This window comes from Malaclemys terrapin, chromosome 7, assembly GCF_027887155.1.
Source record: "Malaclemys terrapin pileata isolate rMalTer1 chromosome 7, rMalTer1.hap1, whole genome shotgun sequence".
In the NCBI taxonomy this organism is placed as follows: Eukaryota; Metazoa; Chordata; order Testudines; family Emydidae; genus Malaclemys; species Malaclemys terrapin.
Window position 1 is genome coordinate 71054026 of NC_071511.1, and position 20963 is coordinate 71074988.

The 20963-nt window shown below is 42.5% G+C and overlaps 1 protein-coding gene across 2 annotated transcripts in view; it reads right to left on the reverse strand.

Moving 5' to 3' along the window:
- LOC128840687 (rap1 GTPase-GDP dissociation stimulator 1-like) overlaps positions 1-20963 on the reverse strand; it is a 57277-nt gene that overhangs the window by 6951 nt on the left and 29363 nt on the right. For both annotated transcript variants that reach the window (XM_054034987.1, XM_054034986.1), the window contains 6 exons: positions 19884-20009; positions 18368-18511; positions 16147-16278; positions 10927-11061; positions 6575-6700; positions 434-573 (listed from right to left, as the gene is read on the reverse strand). In XM_054034987.1, coding sequence (XP_053890962.1) covers positions 434-573; positions 6575-6700; positions 10927-11061; positions 16147-16278; positions 18368-18511; positions 19884-20009 — 803 coding nt within the window. The remainder of the gene's footprint in view (positions 1-433; positions 574-6574; positions 6701-10926; positions 11062-16146; positions 16279-18367; positions 18512-19883; positions 20010-20963) is intronic.

The following is a 20963-nucleotide window of genomic DNA, read 5'->3' on the forward strand; positions in this document are numbered from 1 at the left end:
ATCTGAGGTCTGGTCTATACTACCCGCCTGAATCGGCGGGTAGAAATCGACCTCTCGGGGATCGATTTATCGCGTCCCGTTGGGACGCGACAATCGATCCCCAAATCGGCGCTCTAACTCCACCAGCGGAGGTGGTAGTAAGCGCCGCCGACAAAAAGCGGCAGAAGTCGATTTTGCCGCCGTCCTCACAACGGGGTAAGTCGGCTGCAATACGTCGAATTCAGCTACGCTATTCACGTAGCTGAATTTGCGTATCTTAAATCGACTCCCCGCTGTAGTGTAGATGTATCCTGAGGCATGTTGGAGGGGTGGTATGGAAAAGCTTGCATTGCTGCTGTGTGTGCTGTCAGCAAGCACACAGCAACAAGGATGCCAGCCTGGCAGTAAGCACTCCTGACAATTAAAAAAAATATATATACCAGTAATTTCATACTTGGGATCTGCTGTGCCGCAAGAGCGATGCCAGCAATCGGTTTGCTTCTCCACGAACACCAGCGTGCTCCTGGGCATCACACCATTGCACAAGTCTGTTGATCAGCAGGGGGTCTTGTCCCAGCATCTCTGCAGTGTCAGCTGAAAAGAGAAGAATGGCATGTCCAGGTTTTTACTCAGTCTGTAGTACAGAGGATGCAGTCTAAAAGAGAATCCTTGCAGATGTCTAGTTCTGCTGATGTCCTCACTTGCCCTACTGAAGGATACTGATGGTTGGTTTGCATGGTACCACACTCTATAAACAAGCTGTTTGGGACTACAGTACACGTCAGTCAGACATAAGAAGTTCCAAGAAATGAAAAAGTTGTTGAGTGTTAGAACAGGGGAATGGGAGTTAGGATTCCTGGCACTTGGGCAAAATCCCAGTTATTATAAAACTGGGTTACTTCATTGAAGTCAATGAGGCTACACTGATTTATGGCAGCTGGGCTTCTGGCCTAGCTACTGACTTACTGTGCAACCCTGGGCCAGTTACTTAAGATATCCATGCAACAGTATAGAAGGGGAGGGGCAGGGTGGTCATGGCTCCATCACTTTAAAAAGTGGGAGGCCCTCCCACTTCTTACTGGCTGTAAGGTTGAGTGATGGGAGGGAAAGGGTGGAGAGGAGCAAGCGAGGCACAGGGTCTTGGAAGCAGGGCCGGCTCTAGCCACCAGCGTTCCAAGCATGTGCTTGGGGCAGCCCTTTTCAAGGGGCGGCACTCTGACCTTTTTTTTTTTTTTTTTTTTTTTTTCGCTTGGGGCAGCAAAAAACCTGGAGCTGGCCCTGCTTGGAAGGAGGGGCACTGTGAGGGCAGGATCTCAGGGAAGGGGTGAGGCACGGCCATGATTCAGGCATCTGTGGGCCTCCCACTTTTAGGGAGTTTCTGCTGCTCCTGTACCCATGTCTATCTACCTGTAAAACAAATCTAATCTGTATCTACTGCCTGAGCTGCAGCAATACTTAATTCACATCTCGTGTTTTGAGATCCCTTGAAATGAAAATTACTATTAACATTGCCTTTTATAGAAGGCATAAGGTAGCTGCCCTTGTCTTCTCTTCCCCCATTCCCTCTGACAGTTTCTTGCACTCACTCCTTAAGTGTTGTCCTAACTTTGACTGTATGCTCTTCAGAGCAGGGACGGTCTCATACTATAGTCCAATGTCTCTAGCACAATTGTTACTTGTATTGTGGTAGTGCCTAGAAATCCTAGTCATGGACTAGAACTACTCTGTGTTAGTCGCTGTACAAATGAAAAGATGGTCTGTGCCCTAAAGAGCTTAAAATATAACTAGGACCATATCCAGAATATGACTTTTGGATGCTGTCATAATACACCCAAGAAGAAAGGAGGGCTGGCTGGAAAACAATTCCATCTTATGCAAAATTTTGAAGTTTTGAAATTTTGTTTTTGTTCAGCATTGGCACAAAATAGAGCCCCTTTAAATTTTTTGCAAAAAAGATCAGAGATAAACACAGCCAGAATTAGAGTTGCCAATCCTCCAGGATTGTCTAGGACAGCGTTTTTCAAACTGGGGTCTGTGGACCTCTGGGGGGTCTGTGAGGGCACTCCAGGGGGTCTGTGGGCCCTGCTGATCAACTTCTCTCAGCTGTTCAGCGGTATGCAGGAGGTGCTGGGACAGGGTACACTGGGGGGAGGGGGCAGAAAGAGGTGGGTAAGAGGAGATGTGTGTGTGGGGGGGGCTTGGAGGTCCAAAAAACATTTAAATCAAAATGGGGGTCCTTGGGTTGCTAAAGTTTGAGAACCACTGGTCTAGGAGACTCCAGGAATTAAAGATTGTCATGAATAAATTTCCAGGAATATGTCCAACCAAAATTGGCAACCCTGGGGTCTGTCCAGACCCCAGAATAACCAATAACTGGTAATTAGGGCACACCTATGGGATGTGGAAAACCCAATTCAAGACCCTGCTCCAAATCAGGCAAGAGTAGGAACCTGAACCTGGGTGACATCCCAGGTGAGAGTCTTAACCACGGGACTATTGGCTTTTCTGTGAGTGGGTGGGATGTCATTTGTCCATAACCATCCATCCAGGACCTAAGAACACTTCTGGACAAAATTTTTATCAAAACTTATGTTTTTGCAAAAAAAAGTTTAGGTTTTGACAAATCAGCACTTTTGGAAGGGGGAAGGGGGGGGGAGAAATTGTTCAAAGATTCCTCACCAGTTTTACCTAAAACTTCAGAAGCACCTGGAAATTCAAAGTTAGTTAGGAGAAAAATTAAATAAACTTTCTCAAACCTCAGAAGAACATTTTAATGTCAGACTTAATTCAAATTTTGAACAATGTTTGCAGGAGGTTCTTATTTTGTCTGAACCTATTCACCCATCCCTCATCAGACCGGAGTCTTCTCATGAGCTACCAAGATGTCAGGAATTCTAATCTTTGTGGGTGTCATATAGAAACAACTCACTTGATGATCCTCTTTATAACAAAATGAGCCTCTAATCATCTGCAGTAACTCATGAAGCCTAGTGCTTCTGAAGAAAATTGCTGCCACAACCCTTAAAAGTTCTGACAACAGCAAAAGAGAGGTTATGCATGATCCTGATGAACTCCTTTGATATCCATATAGTTGTAACACACATAGTTCCACAGGAACATTATTGCAATTTAACTTAATTAAAGCCACGTTGTTACAAAGTGCTACTGATTAAAAATAGTTAGAATCTGGAAAGTGCTACTCAGTGCAAGAAAAGGTGCTGACAAAAGGGGGACTAAGGCATATAAAGTGTTTCGTTCTAACTAAATATGATGCTGTCTAGGGATCCACTCCTGTGAAGGTCTGAGCGCCATCAGGCAGACGTTTAGTGCCTCAGTCCCCATTGCCCGCAATAGAAGTTGAGGGCATTCAGTACTTTTGTAGGATAAGATCTTAGGACTCCACAAATAAATGCCAGAGTTAAACCTGGAGGTGTCCTTTCAATGTATATTTTTAGGAGATGAGGTAGGAGCAAGAGATGAGATGCAACTTGTGTCACCTCTCCTAAGCCTCACTGTAGGAGTAGAGTGCCCATCCACATGGCCACAGAAGCATTTAGTGCAGTAATTAATAGTTGGGGAGGGGTGCACAATCCCCTGTGCCCCATAGCCACAGGATATAGATACCCAACCTCCCCTCACACTCCCTCAACTTCTCTCTACGCACCAGCCAGAGTGGTCATAGAACAGACCTGTCCTTTTCTATCATGTTTAAGCTTTAGCTCTAGCTTGTAGTTTGCAATTCAGTTGACTTTAAAGACTGATTTATTTATTTTAGCTTTTCAGGAGTGAGGGTAATGTTGGTTGACTTTTTTGGTTGCCATGGGGCCATGATGTACACACCTAAGAAATTCAGGATTAAGAGATGTTCCTTCTTGCCCTGCAATGTTCCCTGCTTCATCTGGGCATGAAATATGCCTTTTATGTCTTGAACAGAGTTCATTTGGTACAGGCTGTAGTGTTTGCCAGGCCTACTAAAAAGAGTCCAATAGGAGCATAAGATTACTTTAGCATCTACTCCAGATCCACACACTTAAAAACATGCTAGGGGTGTGGGGAAGGAGGGCATTTTATATTTTTCTTCCATTTTCTCTCAGCCCCAGAATACTGAGGAAGGGTGGACAGGACAAAGTCAGAGTGGAAGCATAAACACAGCAAAACTGGTTCTCAGAGCTTCTGGACTTGTCCAAAAATCCCCCTTTCACTGTTTTTCTGAGTAAGGATCTCTTCACCCAGCAGAATGACAGACTTTCACTTACCACCGCAAGTCACCTCACATGAGAGAATAGCAGTGGTTTCGAGGCCAAAACTGCTTGTGTTTGTCTCACAAGATCAGAGCAGTCCAGTTAGAGTCCAGACAGCTTTCCTCTAAGAGGTGCCATGTTGGCAAGTAAAAGCAGTTTAAAAGCCTTGCTCGAGGCAAAGGGTCTGACCCAGTTTCTTATCCAGTTGGACTTTCTGTTGACTCTGCTGGCAATAAAGCACTCTAAGCCCAAGTCTAATTGGACACCATTTAGAAGGAGAGACATCTTTATATCTTCAATTTATGGAATGTGGGCCTTGTGTGAATTGTGCCTACTTCCTAACATCCAGCTATTGCTTAAAAAGCTACTGTGGCCATGTAGCTAGGTGCATAAATCCGTCAGTGTGTCTCCATCAGCAATACATTCGGGAAACGAGTCACTGTTGGGAAATACCTCTTTTTTGCTGGGGTGATGCTAACTGTGATAAGCACAAAGGCATCTAGATTGCTATAATTAGAGAAAAACATGCCTTTCTCAATTCTGCCAGCATCAGCATGCCCAGCAATTGTCAGAGTAATGAATTTACACTAGATAATGCAATTAACTAATTTAGTAGGAACTTGTTAGTAGACACATGTGCATGAGAGAGTTTCATGTGGTGCTAATTAAGGTCAATGTTGGCTCATGGGTAAATAGAACATAAGGCAATTAAAGACGGGCAGCTTCTGCACTTACTACCATGAAAGGATAAAACTTACGTAGCATTTTAGATTTTTCCTACTCTACACTAGAACATGCTACATTATTTCAAATTCAGAAGAGGATTCTTGTTTTAGCTATTGCTGTCTCATTGGGGCCAATTTCTGATCTCACTTATACCAATGTAAATCTAAAATAATTGAACTGAAGTCACTGGAATCTTATTGGTGTACAACCAGAGTGAGCAAGAGCAGAAGCGGCCTCTTAGCTTTTTGTAATTCAGGATTTATCCTAATGTTTCTTAATTTCCAGAAAGTATCATCTGATGCCTGTCTTCTCAACTCTGAAGTTGTCACCTTTAACATTCTCCAAATAATCATGACAGACTGCATATTTTAGTAACTCTCTCCAAATCATGAGAAGGAAAAATAGTTTTATTATGCTAAGCTTCCTTGTAGTTTGTAATGTCATCCATCTACTGTGGTGAGATGTAAATGGAAACTTTCTATTGAATGAAAGATTTTTGCACTGATCACACAGATTCTAGGCCTGATTCTCCATTGCCTTGTACCTGGTGTATTCATTTCCAAAATGAATGCAAATTGCTGCCAAACCAACAGTGGTACTTTATGTGAGGCAGTAGCGAATCAGGTCTATGTTTTCCCCACATAGCTGATGAATCTATATGAGTTAAGACCTTACTCTGCATGTGCCAGCAATATGTGACAGTTCTGAAATGGGAACCCATCACTCAGTTTTCTGGATTTTTTTTTCTTGTTCTGGTCCTTAAACCTGATGCACAAGTCTATGAGGAATATTGTTCTAGGTTAGCTGCTCATGTGCGCTGAAATAACTAAGATATTGCATCACAAAAGCACGGGATTTGCTTTCTCATGCCGTGATATTGTCTGTTTTGTGTCAGGATGAATCATTGTATTATGGTAAATGGAGAGCACAATTTTCAAACTTGGATGCCTAAGCTGAGCACCCATTCCTGCATCTTGGTTCTCAAAGTGGCAATTAGATGAGTAAATGAGTGTTGTCATACTTCATGCCCATCTGTGTAGCCAACTGTAGGCTTTAGGCTTCCAAACATAGAATTTATGCACACGGTATCATCCTGTTACAATGCCCAAAAGAGATTCAGGGCTTTTTAAAATATGCAGCCAGGATGTAGGATAAATCTGTAAGAATCAGGACTGTACAGAAATGTTTTAGAGTGCTAGAAACCTTTGTCCCCACTCCACATCTTGATCCTTTATATTCCCCAATTCTACTGTTCACTCACTTCAAACTGTCAGATTATGAATCTTTGGCCTGATTCTCCCTACCATTATTCTAATTTTATGCTGACGTAATTCCATTAAAATCTCTTGTTCAGGCCTTAGTTATCTCTCACTTAGATTTTTGCAACTTCTTTGTTCAGGCCTCTCCATATCTCATCGATTGCTGTCAAGATGCTTGAGTTTTTTGCTCTAGTAGACTTGACATACTGGACAAAATTCTCTGCTGTTTTAACTCTGCTGGCTTAGTGGAGTTATCTGCCAAGCATTTGGCCCATTGTCTTTTCACATTTCCAAAGTGTATTTTCCCTTTCACTTGTAGCTTGCAAAACATTTCAAGGTGACATTAGTCTGTGCTCAGCAATTCTCTACCTTGACCATCTATTAACATTCGCAGTGTTCCAAGAAGTTTAAACTGCACAGGAGCCATCTCTGATCTCAAAAGCATCTGGATCCGCTCTGCTACACCTTCCTCCAGCATCTGAACCTTGTTAGCAACTAGAAAATGGAACCAGAAAGAGAGAACTTGATCATTTTGGAGAACATGAACTTGTAGCTCAAACACTACAATGATGAAGACCATACAAGTATCTAAACAAGTTAGATATATTCAACACACAGTGTAACAGTTGCTTTTTCTGTGGTTACTGAACACTGACAAGGGGTAAGCCTGTAATGGTTCAATTTGGTTCAAATAAAGATCAGAATTGTCCAAACCTTTTGGTCTTATACTGAACTACACATATCACAGGAACAGTGTTCTTGTGAAAACACATTCACTCACTCACTGCTTTTTCAAACCTGTTGGAATGTGGGCCAGGGTTCAGAAGATGGTCCTCTTTGTTTATCCCTATCCAAAAAGGGATGCAGCAAAAATAATTGACCTCAGTTTGTTTGGAGGGTGACGTGCCTTTGTATTTGAGACACCAGATGCTTTTGTTGCTGATACCATTGCTTCTGTGCTCTCCTTCCCTTCCTAATCCTGTTTCTCCGCACCACTCTTTAGTGCAGTAATTCCCGGTAATGATCAGAAGCTTCTCTGGAAAAAGCCTGAATGCTGCTTAACTCAGCTACCAAAGACTTTCTCCAAAGTAATTTTATCCTCCCCTTCTGCATGTTTTTGTCTTTCCTGGGGCAACTGCATCAGGCAAGAATCCCTCTGTCCTTTCCCTTACCAACCTTGCAGGCATGCTGAGAAACAGACACTAATGGTTAATTACCTTGTTTGTAATTTCCTTTGGTTCCAGTAGCACAAGCTCAAACCCCAGTCTCTTGATTGTAGTAGAATTCGCCAGGAAACCCCCCTCTGTACTACTCAGTTTGAATTAATTAACAACACCTCTTGTGCCTATCCATAAGTTTTAGAACATGTCTAATTGATTTCCATCTTATGTTCTGTTTAAATTCCCTGGCAGTTTTATTTTATGCCCCATTAAAGGTGTAGCCTGTGCAGTATTAATGCTGAAGGGGAGTATGTCATGAGTATCGGAGCTCTGCTGATAATTTCCATATTTTGAGGTTTGCTTTAGTGGCAATGGCTAGCAAAGACCTGGGAGGAGAATAGGATTTCACAGAATTTATAAGTGCTGTGTTCCGCACATTACTGCGCCTTTTAAGTAAATCACAGTGTGTGGATTTTCTTTCTTTTAAAATTCTCCAGTTGCTTTCATTAGTTCCTTTCATGCAGCCTCTGGTAACTGATAGATTTCTTTATATAGCCCTCATCTATGATTTTTTTTTCCTTTTCATGTTCTGATGCACAGCTTGTTAGTTTCCCAGAAGAAACTCATACTTCAAAAGATCATGATATGTTTGTAATAGATATTTGAACAACGAAGATTACCAAAATTAAATTAGACTCATGATCAATGCACAAATATCTGATAACACATAGTTCAACACATTAAAGTACAACCACACAAGCCATTAAGATTGGCTGGCATTTGGTCTATCCTAGCAAGGAAGGATACAGGAGGAATTAAACTACATCTTGATAGATCCTATAAACTATGCAAGGTCTGGGTCATTCACTGCTTGGTTAAGAAATCTCCAAGGAACATTTAGGTACTATACTACAGAAAGTGGGATTGGGGATTCACTGGAGGGGATTCTTCCTCTTGAGTTTGTATCATACCAATGTCCCAGACTGCTGTTAAGGAGAACTGAGCACTGGAAGAACTATCTTTCAGATGAGAGATTAATCAATATCCTTGCTACTTGTGATCATTAAAGATCCCACAGCACATAGTACAAGAATAAAGTCAATTAGAGTTTTTGAAGTTTTGAAAATCTCACCCTACATTCTAATGTATGTAATTACATCCTGCCTACCTAAATTACCCTCACTGTTTCAGCTGGATAAGGTATTATTTCCCCCTTCCCGGCTTAAAGTGTTGTGTAGTATTGCTCTGCATTGTTAAACAGCTGTTAAATTTCCTCCCAGAGACTGTAGCAGCAGTGTTTGTATTCCAAGGTCAGACTGTTTGCTTGTAAAGAGTCCGCCTTGTGCTACTGTATGTAGTGCAGCAGTGAGGAAAGGTGCTACAAGATCCTGGGAAGGAGCTTTTTAAAAAGCAGATGCAGGATAAGTACTGTCATTGCCAAACCAGGGCCTGTGCACATGATCCTAAGGCTTGGCCATGGAAGGGAACAGGTTCCTGGTTAAAGTCAAGCAGAGAGACAGTGGAAGGTCAGCGCTAAGGAGCTCCAGGAATTGGAGAGCAGAAACTTTAGGTTAGTTCACATGCAAAGGCACAGTCAGACCATCAGTAGAATGTGATGTCTGTAGAATAGCTTATTCATTTTTGCTGTATATAAGCATGGGTATTATCTCAGCATTTCTGTGCTAGAAGGCTTCCCTGAAATGGGAAGTAGTGCTCAACCATCTGTTACTTCCAGGTTATGACTAATAAAGCACCTTTCTTTGCTTTAAACATTCATCCTTCTCTGTGCTCCTGCACCCCCACATAAGAGCTTCCATGTAGGAGGGTAGTTATATGACTTGTCTGGGATTTATATGCCTGCGTAGCATGGACATCTTGTGCACTTGACTCTGTTATGCCCTTGTAACTAAAGCTACTTTGCAGTAATAGCTATATTTGTCATGCAATGCCAGATTGTTCTTAAATGAAGGAAATATGGTTTAAACTATATCTGGGTGGAACTGGATTTTCCATTTTATGGGAAATTCCATTATTTAAAAAAAATTCTGTTCCAAAATTGATCAAAAAGCAAATAATGAAATTTCCCAAAACAGTATTTTTATCAAAACATTTAATTTGGATTTTTGATCCTTTAAAACTCGTAAAAATTTGTTTTGGAAAGTTGTTTCAAAAACAGAAACAGTGAGTTCCAAGAATGTCAAAATGGGATGTTTCAACATTATTGAAAAGCTTCATTTTATTTTTTTCTTAACAAAATTGTCAAACATTTTTAAACACTTTGATTTTGATTAAAAACCACCTGTAGTTAAATATGCCATAAAATTGTTGAACGCTTTTAGCACCAAGAAACACCTGTATGTTGGGCTGTATCCACACACACACACACATTTATGCAAGATGTTGCATTAGAAAATTTTAGAAAATTTCTCCTCTTCACCTTTCAAATGAATATCACCAGTTTAGAACAATTGACAGGGACTGTGCTATGAAGTACATTGCATTTAAAAAAAAAAATACTCACACACAGATTATGGCCAACTTTATCACTCTAGTTTAATCAACACACAGGCCCTGCCCAGTTCGCCACGGTACCCAACTTTAAACATGAGTATTGAGAGAAATGAATGAACTTCTGAAATTAAACATGTTTTCTTCAGAGAGAGACCATTTATCAAATATTAAAAGGAGGCAGTGAAGAAGAGACACAAGATCTAGCTACTAGTCCATAGGAGAAGGATACAACTATATTCCATGGGACTAATTTTGCTTTATTTTGACAAACTCTTGGACATTTTTATCATAGAAAGTCACAATTTTGTGCTCAGATAAGTTAAACAAACTGGTCAGTTTAGCATTGAGAGCGGGGACCTCCAAGAACACCCTGTTGCTGCAGATAGTAGTATAGTACTGGTGGCTCTGGAGTTGGCACTTTTTCCTCTGAGCCAGTGCTAAATCAATGCCCCAACATCATTTTGGGTGGCACTGTACTGTTAGAAGTGTTCAGACAAATTAATTCCTGCTCTCAGTTGCACTCCCAGACAGCAGAGCTGCATTTGACATGAGATGAGGCATAGAACCAATGTCCTGACGTATTTATTAATGATCTCAAGAGCAGAAACTCTGCAGTGCAACATATAGGTCAAATTTTAACTCATTCTAAATTAGTATTGGTTTCAAAGGAGGAGAGGAGCAATTTTTAAAATCCCTTGAAGATATAATGTGATATAATTCCTTCCTGCCTCCTATACTGCTTAAAGTGTATCTACTGTTCTTCATTTCCTGTCCTGTTATATAGTGTTTGTGTGCAATGTTAAGCCATTTCAGTAGTGAGTAATAAGATCCCTGTGAATAATTTCAGGTTCCTTAACTTTCTGCACATGAGTAGTCCCAGTCAGTTATTCACATGCATGAATTATTTTGCAGGAAAAAAAGCTTAGATACCTGTCAGACTCTGAAAATGCACCAGAATCTGTGACTTCAGTGGATCTACACTAGGTATTGACCTGTCCCTCCATGAACACCAGTTGTTTATGGATAGGAGATTGTCTACCAGCTCTGTACCTGGGATAGCAAGGTTTCGAAGGGCACTCAGTGCAGCATGTTGAACAGAAACGTCCCCATTGTCCACGTGTTGCTCTAAAAGGTCCAAAAGCTGAAGTACCACTCCCAGCTGCACCATCCGTACGCAGTTGCCATCTTAAGAAAGAGGGGAAAACAAGCATTCAGGAGGAGAGATGAGCCACAGTGATAGTTGTTATGCCCAGCAGTGTTCCACTGGGGAACACCAGAAACTATTGGCCTGGATGTTTTGTGGTTCAACAGGGATCACCTTTTAGCAATAGCAATCCTCAGCTGCACAGAACTTGCCCTCATGCTCAGCAAAGGTGACCTTAAGTTACCTTTACACCTGCCCTGAGCTTGCTTCCAGTGCAAGTTAACTTATGGCAGCTAAAATGGTCTGCTAGGGCTTCGGACTCACTGCCTGTAGGCCCCAATTTACCCTACAACAAGCCCCAGTTCCATGATGGTAGAATCATTTGCTGCCTCATTAGGGCAGCTTTAATGTCATTCAGTGCCACTTTAGAGGCACCAAGAGATCTTGGGGGACTGAGGATCTGGCCCATCAAGTGTGAATCTGATCGCACTTACACTGATTTTACACCGCTATAACTCCACCAACTTCAGTGGAATTACTGCTGATTAACAGGTGTGAGAGGAGAATTGGTTCCATAGTTACTTTAGCCTCTTCAGTGTAAGGGACCAAATTCTGATCTTGCATTTATTAACTAGTTACCTGTTTAACTCTGGTGAGAGTCGAAGCAAAATAATCAGTCCCAAGAAATCCCTGCTTTGTATTGCATGTTCTCCAAAATACCCTCCTTAGTGATGTACCTATCATGAAACTCTTCTGTCTTTGTTTTCTGTGTATTACACTGCAACGGGGTATACCAACTCTGCACTGGCCCAGTAAGGGTTAACCACACACGTTGGGCCTGGGGTGAGGCTGGGGATGAGGGATTTGGGGTGTAGGATGTGCTCCAGGCTGGGACCAAGGGGTTCAGAGGGCAGGAGGGGTTTCAGGGCTGTGGCAGGAGTTTGGGGGCAAGGGGGGCATGAGGGCTCTGGCTAGGGGTGCAGATTCTGGAGTGGGGCCAGAAATGAGTTCAGGAGGGACTCCAGGCTGGGGCAGGGGTTTGGGAGAGGGATCAAGGCTGGGGCAGGGGTTTGGGAGAGGGATCAAGGCTGGAGCAGGGGGTTGGGGCATGGGAGGGGGTCAGGGTGCAGGCTCTGGGCAGTGCTTACCTGAAGCAGCTCCTGGAAGCAGTGGCATGTCCCCCCTCTGGCTCCTATGCAGAGGTGTGGTCAGGTGGCTCTGCACACTGCGCCAACTGCAGGCACCACCCCTGCAGCTCCTATTAGCTGCAGTTCCCAGCCAATGGGAGCTGCGGGGGTGGCACTTGCGGCAGGGGCAGCGCACGCTGCCCCTGAGTGTAGGAGCTGGAGGGGGGACATGCTGCTGCTTGCGGGAGATTCGGCATGAGCATGTGGAGCAGCCTTGGACTCCGCTCCCCAGCTGGAGTGCAGAAGCAGGGCAAACCCCTGACCCCCCTCCCCAGAAGCTTGAAGGCTGGTTTAAACAGGCTGGAGGGCTGGATGTGGCCCCCGGACCATAGTTTGCCCACCCCGGATTTAAATCCATTATACAGTCAACAACATTATTTCAACTGATTTTTTTGTTCAGAATTTATCTCCCTGCAACTGATTGCCCTTATTTAACTGCTTCTAAACCAGGGTAGGCAAACTACAGCCTGGGGGCCACATCCAAACATACTAGAGGCTTCATGCAACCTTTCCCTCCTGCTCCTGTTTTAGGGACTCCATGCATCCCACCCACTCTCTCTTCCCCTGCCAGGGGCTCTTCGTGCCCCCTATTTTGCTCTGTACGTGCTGTGGTGCTGTGCAGCTCTTGGAAGCAGCAGCATGTCCCCCCTCCAGCTCCTACATGTAAGGACAGCCAGGGGGCTCCGCATGCTGCCTGGAACCATGGCCAATGGGAACTGCAGGCGCGGTGCCTGTGTATGGAACGGTGTGCAGAGCTGCCTGGCTGCCCTTACACGTAGGAGCTGGAGGGAGGACATGCCTCTGCTTCTGGGAGCTGCTTAAGGTAAGCACTGCCCGGAGCCTGCACCCCTGACCCCCTCCTGCACCCCAACCTCCTGCTCCAGTCCTGATCCCCCTCCTGCCCTCTGAAGCCCTTGGTCCCAGCCCGGAACACCATCCTGCACCCCCAACCCCTCATCCCCAGCCCCACCCCCAAAGCACTCACCCCCTCCTCGCACCCTAACCCTCTGCTCCAGCCCAGAGCCCTCTCCTGCACCCTGAACTCCTAATTTTTGGCCCTACCCCAGAGCCTGCACCCCCAGTCAGAGCCTTCACCCCCTCCCACACCCCAAACCCCAATTTCTTGAGCATTCATGGCCCGTCATACAAGTTCCATACCCAGATGTGGCCCTCGGGCCAAAAAGTTTGCCCACCCCTGTTCTAAACCATAGAATTGTTCAGTGCCTTTTCTGCTGCAATATCTATCTCTTCCTGATCTGTGCTGAGGGATGCAAGGTTCTTTTCATAGGTTCCTTTTTGATGTGTGTCTCTAGCATCATCATTACCATTGCATTTCAGCTAAACGATGCTTTTTCCTTTGTTACATATCTCAGTTGAAACTTGTCAAATACTTGTGACATTTAAACGTGTACTTGTGAAAACTGACATTCCTTCTGATTTTGCAAATTTTATTCAAGAAAAATCTTTCAATTTCCATTCATTAATGCAGCTTTTAATGGTGACATTTTGTCTGTGATTTCTCAGACATGCTCCCCTGCAAGATCCTGGGTATTTTGAGATCAGAGGCCTGAGAAAATTCACAAGTCTCTTTGGGTGACCATATATGCTTTCTGGAAATAAGTCAAGGGTTTTGTTTGACAGAATGTTACAGGTAAAATATGTAGTGTGAGGTTTTTTAATAGGCTCAAGTCTATACTGAAATAGTCTCACTTCCACTGAACTAGACAGAGAGAGAGAGAGAGAGAGAGAGAGAATGACAATACCCTTCCTCCTCTAGTAATATGCAAACAGCCACAATCCCTTTAGTGGCCAGCTTTCTTTGACTGTTGCAAAGCTCCCAAGAGGCTCTTTCTTTCTGTGGATTTTTGCCTGTATGGTGGCAGCCTTGCATGCACCTTCAATTTAATGGCTCACAGTTAAAACTGGCTAGGAACAGCTATTTTCTCAGCTGCAAAAGCTGTCATCTTTTTTCCCTGCTTCATCAGAGGTCCCTTAGCACTACAATCAGATAGTCACAGGATTTCTTTACTTAGATTAAAGACTGTGCATATATCAGCAGCACAGACTGAAGCCAGACAGGGATTATTCACTTCTTCTACCCAGAATGTGGGGGGTCGAGGGGATGGCACAGGGGGAGAAGGAGTTAAAATAAAAAGTCATTCAGCCAAACATATTAAATCAATATTAGCAAGTTTTTAAAGGCAGAGAGGACATTTCCAATGAGCAATAATGTACAATATTCACTGCTAGGTAAAATGCAATCAAGAACTCAAGCCGGTGTGTGTGGGTGGGTGTGTGTGAGAACAGAAAAAGAGTTAAGGATGGGGCTGTGTCATTTGTTAAAATGACTGGGCAACTCCATTAGCTCTTCCAGTAGAACTGATCAAATATTTTACCCACAAAATGTAGGAATTCACCTGGCTTTGAGTTGGGTTATAAAAGCCCCACTATGTTAACTGAGAGTTTTTCTATGGATGGCAGTGTCCAAGGCCTAGCTGTTAGACTCAAGGTGCCTCTAAACCATGTCCTTTTAACAGTGCTATCAATATAAGTGCAGTTCATTTCTTATCCTGTAGGCAATGCCACTTTATGTTCCTCTGCTTATAGTCCTTAGCAATCACTGTTGCTTTCTTTACACTGAGGGTACGTAGTGTGACAAAATGGTCTCCCTTGAAATTTCATCCCTAATTTCAAGCCACTCAATTTTTCTTCTGAAATGACTATGGGTAAAATGTTCCAGAGCAAGTAAGTCTCTTTTGGAAATGGGCCTTACACATTTAGGAACCTGCATCACTTGGTGATTTTGAAAGTTTTATCCTACATCAGAATGAAGGGGAAGTGGGGTGCACACAGAGCCCCTGGCATCGGGGAGGAGAGAGTGGGTGAGATGCATGGAGTCCCTAAAATAGGAGCAGGAGGGGAAGGTTGCATGAAGTCTCTAGTATGTGCAATGACCTTGACCAACAGAAGCAAAGCGTTCAACCCTCTAGTAATAGCAAGTGACTGAGTGAAATGAGGCCTAATGGTCCACTCAATGGCATTTTGAGAACTTTTCAAGACGACTCCTGCTTAATTTCTAGTTTCAGGGAAAGTTCCAGGTATCAGTAAGAATATCAGTAAGTTCCAGGTATCAGCTATCTGTTTTGGTGACAACTGGAAAAGTGGAACACCAGAAAAACCTGCTTTCCTCACAGGGTCCATTTGGTGCTACAGGCTGAGGAGCATTAGGGCATCAGAGATTATTCAGCCAGTCAGCACTTCCTCCCTCCCATTCATTTGCATAGTTCATTTCCATTGATTGAAGTGAGTCAGCAAATGAAACTGCAGGTCAGGACTGAGGTACTTTGACATTTGTGAGGGTGCTGGGGTTTAGGACGGGAATAGTGGAAGATGCTTTAGAAAGGAGCTATATTAACTGAGTAGGAGTGAGGCTGAAGACTTGCCCACACAATGACATTGAAATGATTAGCATCCATAATGTAAAGATACACACACACACACATTTTTGTTTTCCTATTCGATGGCGATGTGTGTGTGTGTGCGCGCGCCCCATGAAATCTAATAGTATTACACTTTCTAAGGGTACGTCTTCACTACCCACCGTATTGGCGGGTAGCAATTGATTTATCCGGATCGATATATCAAGTCTCGTTAAGACGCGATATATCGATCCCCGAATGCACTCACCGTCGACTCCGGAACTCCACTAGAGCAAGCGGCGGTAGCGCAGTCAATGGGAAAGCCGCAGCCATCGATCCCGCGTCATCTGGACCCCAGGTCATTTGATCCAAGATACTTCTACTTCAGCTACGCTATTCACGTAGCTGAAGTTGCGTATCTTGGATCGATCCCCCCTCCTAGTGTAGACCAGCCCTAATAAGAAACAAACAATACCACCTATCTTGGTCACTTTGATGGGTAATGAATAAGCAATCTTACCATTCCTGGCAAAGTTAGCAACAGCCAGTGCTCCTGTCAGCTGCAGCTGGGGGTGATTGGATGCAAGCCAGGTACCAACCTTCTGGTAGATAATGCCACATCCATTAGCAAACATCTTCTGCATGGATTCATCTATGACACAATAAATGAAGAGAAGCCTAAAAGTACATCTAAGTTCTACTTTGCATCTATTATAGAATAGTACTGCTCAAGGTTTCAGAAGTTTATAGACGATTGTTTCCTCTAACAGAACACCAGAGTTGGCAGGAAGGTGAAGTGAAGGTTATAAAATTGATCGTTCCAGATGTCTTACACTAATCCACACACTCAATATATGGCTAGTAGCCTTATGCAAGATTCCCCACACTATTTTTAGCTATATGCTCCAGTCTTGCATGAAAGGAACATCCTCTTCAGAAGGTGTGAAGTTATTCAGTCTTGTGGTAGTCCACTAGTGGGTTTCTCCCAAGCAGAGGCATAATACAATAGCAATTGTATATGAAGATTTGGAGGAACAGAGCCGTTCACTCTGTGTTGAACTGCTGCCTGTATAAATCTATCCTGCAGAGTGCTAAGTGCCTTCATCTTCTCATGAAATCAGTACCTTGCAGGATGGAATCTTAAGTGGCAATGTTATCACAGTTCAGATAAAGGCTAGATCATGTAAAGGTGTGTGTGTGTGTGTGTGTACACACACACACACACGTAATCCATGCATGGAAATCTCATAGGATTTACAAGTGGGGATTGAGGGAATAGTATGTATCTACTGTGTTTCCAAGTGTTCTGTGTCACTATGTTACTCGTTGAGATCTGCATAGGCTAAATGCAATTTTAAGAATGAAAGCCATAGATCTGTGATTAGTAATCTGGAACTAGTTCTTTATACTGAGAAATCCAAATATACTGTAGTGTTTAACTCAGAGAAATGTTTGCCACAGCTTCATAACTTTTAAGAAAAGTTTAATTAAATTGTAAGTTACCTTGAGATTTTGGCAAAGGATGCAATGTAAATGCATGATTCTGTGCAGTTATTCTTTAATTCACGTAACCCCAAATGCTGCAAAGCTGTCAACCATACAAGGCCATCTGAACCAAATTACAATTAGGATCAGCAGAGATAGCTGCTAACATTTTTCTGCTATACCTTATGGTTGAGAATGGATTCTATGTGTCTCACAGATCTAAAGCAGCATCTCAGATGTCTTCTATGACATTTTATGCTGTTTTCAAAAGTGGCTGCTGGACTCTGTCCCTTCTCACAGTGCAGCAGTGTGACTGAGGAAATGAGAGGTCTGGGGCAGCAAAATGTATATTCTAGAAGGTCAGTGTTCTCCATTTTCATTACATAGAAACATGTAATACAAAGCAATTTTAAATTCTTATGTTTCCTTCCTTCATGAATTCAGATGGCTGAAATACTTGCTCCATTTTTGAATAATAAATGAAGAATACATAATGGGTATTTAAATGTACTGAGTGAGCTAAGGTGTATTGAGGGGAAAATTGAGAACACCAGATTGCCATGTCAGAAGTCAGTTTACTTGAAAGGACCCATCATACTGTGAAATGTCTCCATGAGAAAGGGGGCAGATACAGGGTCTTCATATAGACCTATGACTGCATTAGTCAGCAGCAGAGCTTAGTCTGTGGAGACTGATGTAGGCACTGTCTGTGCTACAACAGTAGTATTTTTAGTCCCTCACTTCACATTATTGGCCAGATTGTGGAGCTACACTAGTTTATAGCAGCTAAGGATCTGGCCCTTTAAAATTGGAGGTTAACTCAAGCAGTATAGTTTGGTCCTATATCTGAGCTTTTCTTACTTTTGGGGAGGACTGTATTTCTGGCTACCCAGAGGAGCCAGGTTATCACAAAGTTGGAGAAACCCAGCTCTAGATGGACTGGACTGACACACAAAGCCACAATTAAGAAGGCAGTACCCTATTCTATTGCATTTCTAGCCTCCGCCTAGGAGCAGGCATAGTGGTATTAAATGCCTGAGGCAAAATGTGTATATGCTTGGAGGAAAATATGGCAACATGAGCATTACAATCATAGTGTAAGTGGGAAAAAAATAGCATGGCTGTTGAAGAATTCCCCCAAGGAATCTTGAAACAACAGGCTGCAGCTGTGCCTGCAGAAAGGAAATGAAAGCACAGGAGCAGATGGCAATCCCTGCTGCTAATGGGACTTTCTACTACTTCTCCATGCATCTTACCTCCAAGAAGCAGAGACACAATGAGATTTGACGCAGCCTTCACACTGCACAGATCTTCAGCCTGTGAACTGCCCTGGAGCTTCAGCAGGATCTCTGACAGTGCCTCATGCACACCCGCCTCTACCATTTGCACTTTCAAAGCATCTGCAGAGGTCAGGAGAACATGCATATTAATGGCTTCTCTTTGGGTCACTGCATAAAAAGTGACTGCAAGGAGGCTAAATCCCCAGTAAATTTAAGTCAGGATGTTTCCAGGTGCAGTAACTTGTGGGACTCTTGTTCATAAAACAGGGATGCCATTGGAAAACACCACACTCAGAATAAATACACCTTTTAGATAGATCATTGTACTTTTTTTTTAAGCAAGGGGAGGAGGAGAGGATGAGGCAACTGGAATTTCTATTGCAATTTACAATGTTTTGTGCTTTTAAAAATTACATTTCAGATGTTCTTTGTCACATACTTTATAACTAGAGTGAGATCTTTTAAGAATTGCAAAATACTAATGTGAAAGACAAAAGTGTACTTTAATAGGTGTGTGGTGGTGTTGCCAGCTTGCAACTTGGCAACACCATGGCCATATTTCTCAGAGTGGGGGATTTTTTCCCAGTTGTGTTAATATTGAGTTTGAACAAAACGAACAGCTTTGATAACATCACTAGCTATTACTCTTTTCACTCCAGTGTGGGGAATGCTGTTTGGCCACTCATTCCACTAGACTTCCTAGTGCTGATAAACCCTGAACAAATTATGTCATATAGCAATGTCTTGAACAAACATAAATAAAACCCCACAAATATTTTGATGGAGGAAATGAAAAACTGGGCCATTTCAGGCACCCCAAAGAAGTTCCTTGGACATCATATGAAGACAGGGGACTGTTCCTGTGAAACCCGGCTGTATATATCTTTAATTATAAATAAATACACAAAGGTAAACATTTGGAGTTAGAAATATTCATGGAAATACCATTTTCATGAAATTATTGATTTAGCATTAACTATCATTTGATTCACTGAAGTAGACTGGCCTCATTAGTCAACCACTGCCGATTATGATTATTTTAATAAATGGGCTGCTTTTATCTCCATTTATACCCATTACAATTTTTAAAGTATCTTTAGGATCAGCTCCCAGTCATTGTTCTGAGGTCCCAGTAATCTTCTGCATTCCCATACAGTATGGAGGCTGTGTGTATCATACACAAAGTTATCAAATGGTTCATTTTACACCACTCCCTTACCATATATTTTATTCAGGCTCATTTCCTCCTCCACTGTCCCAAAGATCCACGTTTTAAAATGATGTGTGAAATCCTGGCCCCACTGAAGTCAATGGAATTTTTCCATTGACATCAATCTGGCCAGGATTTCACCCATCATTTCTGTGAGGAGGGGCTTATGTCCCTGCCTCCAGTAATGGAATGCCACTGAAAACCCCAGAGTGTTCATTGTCACCGCTATGCTAGTATCCTCTATACTAAGGAGCCTAGTCGACAAGATAAGAGAACCCTTACCATTCTCTGCTAGCATCTGTAGAACCTCAATGATGGTTTCTATCCTCTGATGGTTCTCTGCCCTTCTCAGCTGCTTCACTAGATGTTCAGCAACCTTTGTCTTGCTTAGAGCCTCCTTAGCTATCTCTGTGTGGATAATAACAGCATGATTTTGTATGTTTTCACACCTAAATGTAATACTGTTAAAAAAAAAAAAACACCTGTCCCTAGAGAGATGAGTGGATGCTACTTTGAATCTAGTTGCCTTGCTAATTTGTTTTTTCCCTTAAATCCCCTCAAATGATTAGATGTTACATGTATGAAACAATCTGCCTAATTTTTCTTCTGCTGTCTAATCCAGTTGTGTAATTCCTGTGGCTATGCCTTTTCAATATGGTCAAGCAATTGCTATCCTAACTCCATTGCATTCAATGGCTTTATAAACAGTGATGAATTCATCTTGTGGTATGACAGCATGTACCACTTTACCAGAACATTTTCTATGCAAAAGAAAGTATCCCAGCAAGAATCTAATCAACCTGTTCAGGATGGGCACTTAGAGCTTTTATGGAAAGTTTTTCAAAATCTTTTGACATATATATGTACCATAATGCCAAGAGATATAGAACATTTAACAATTTCAGAAAATATGTATAAAGGACTTGGCTAAAATAGAATATGTCCAGAATGCAGTATTGCCAACATTAAGAGTTCAGAAACAAAGAGTCAACCCTTCCCCAAAAATCATGAGATTGGCTTAAAAGTCATGAGAATTTTTTGTCTTCTGTTTTGTGAGCCTTTAGGGGTTTTATTTTAAGATTTGTATCAGCAACCATGAGGGCTAGAGACTTTTTCCCCCCCAAAACCAAATTTGAGCTTCTCACCATCATCATAGGATTTCCATAGTAAGAGAAAAGAAAGACTTCACACCTGATTCTTCTCTCACTAACCTTGTATAAATCAGGAGCAACTCTGTTTCAAGTTAATGGAGCTACACCATTTTTAAACCAGTGTAAATGAGAAAAGACTCAAGCCATTTTATTAAGACCTATAAAATGATGAATGGTAGAGAGAGAAGGTGCATCAGAAATTCCTAGTGTC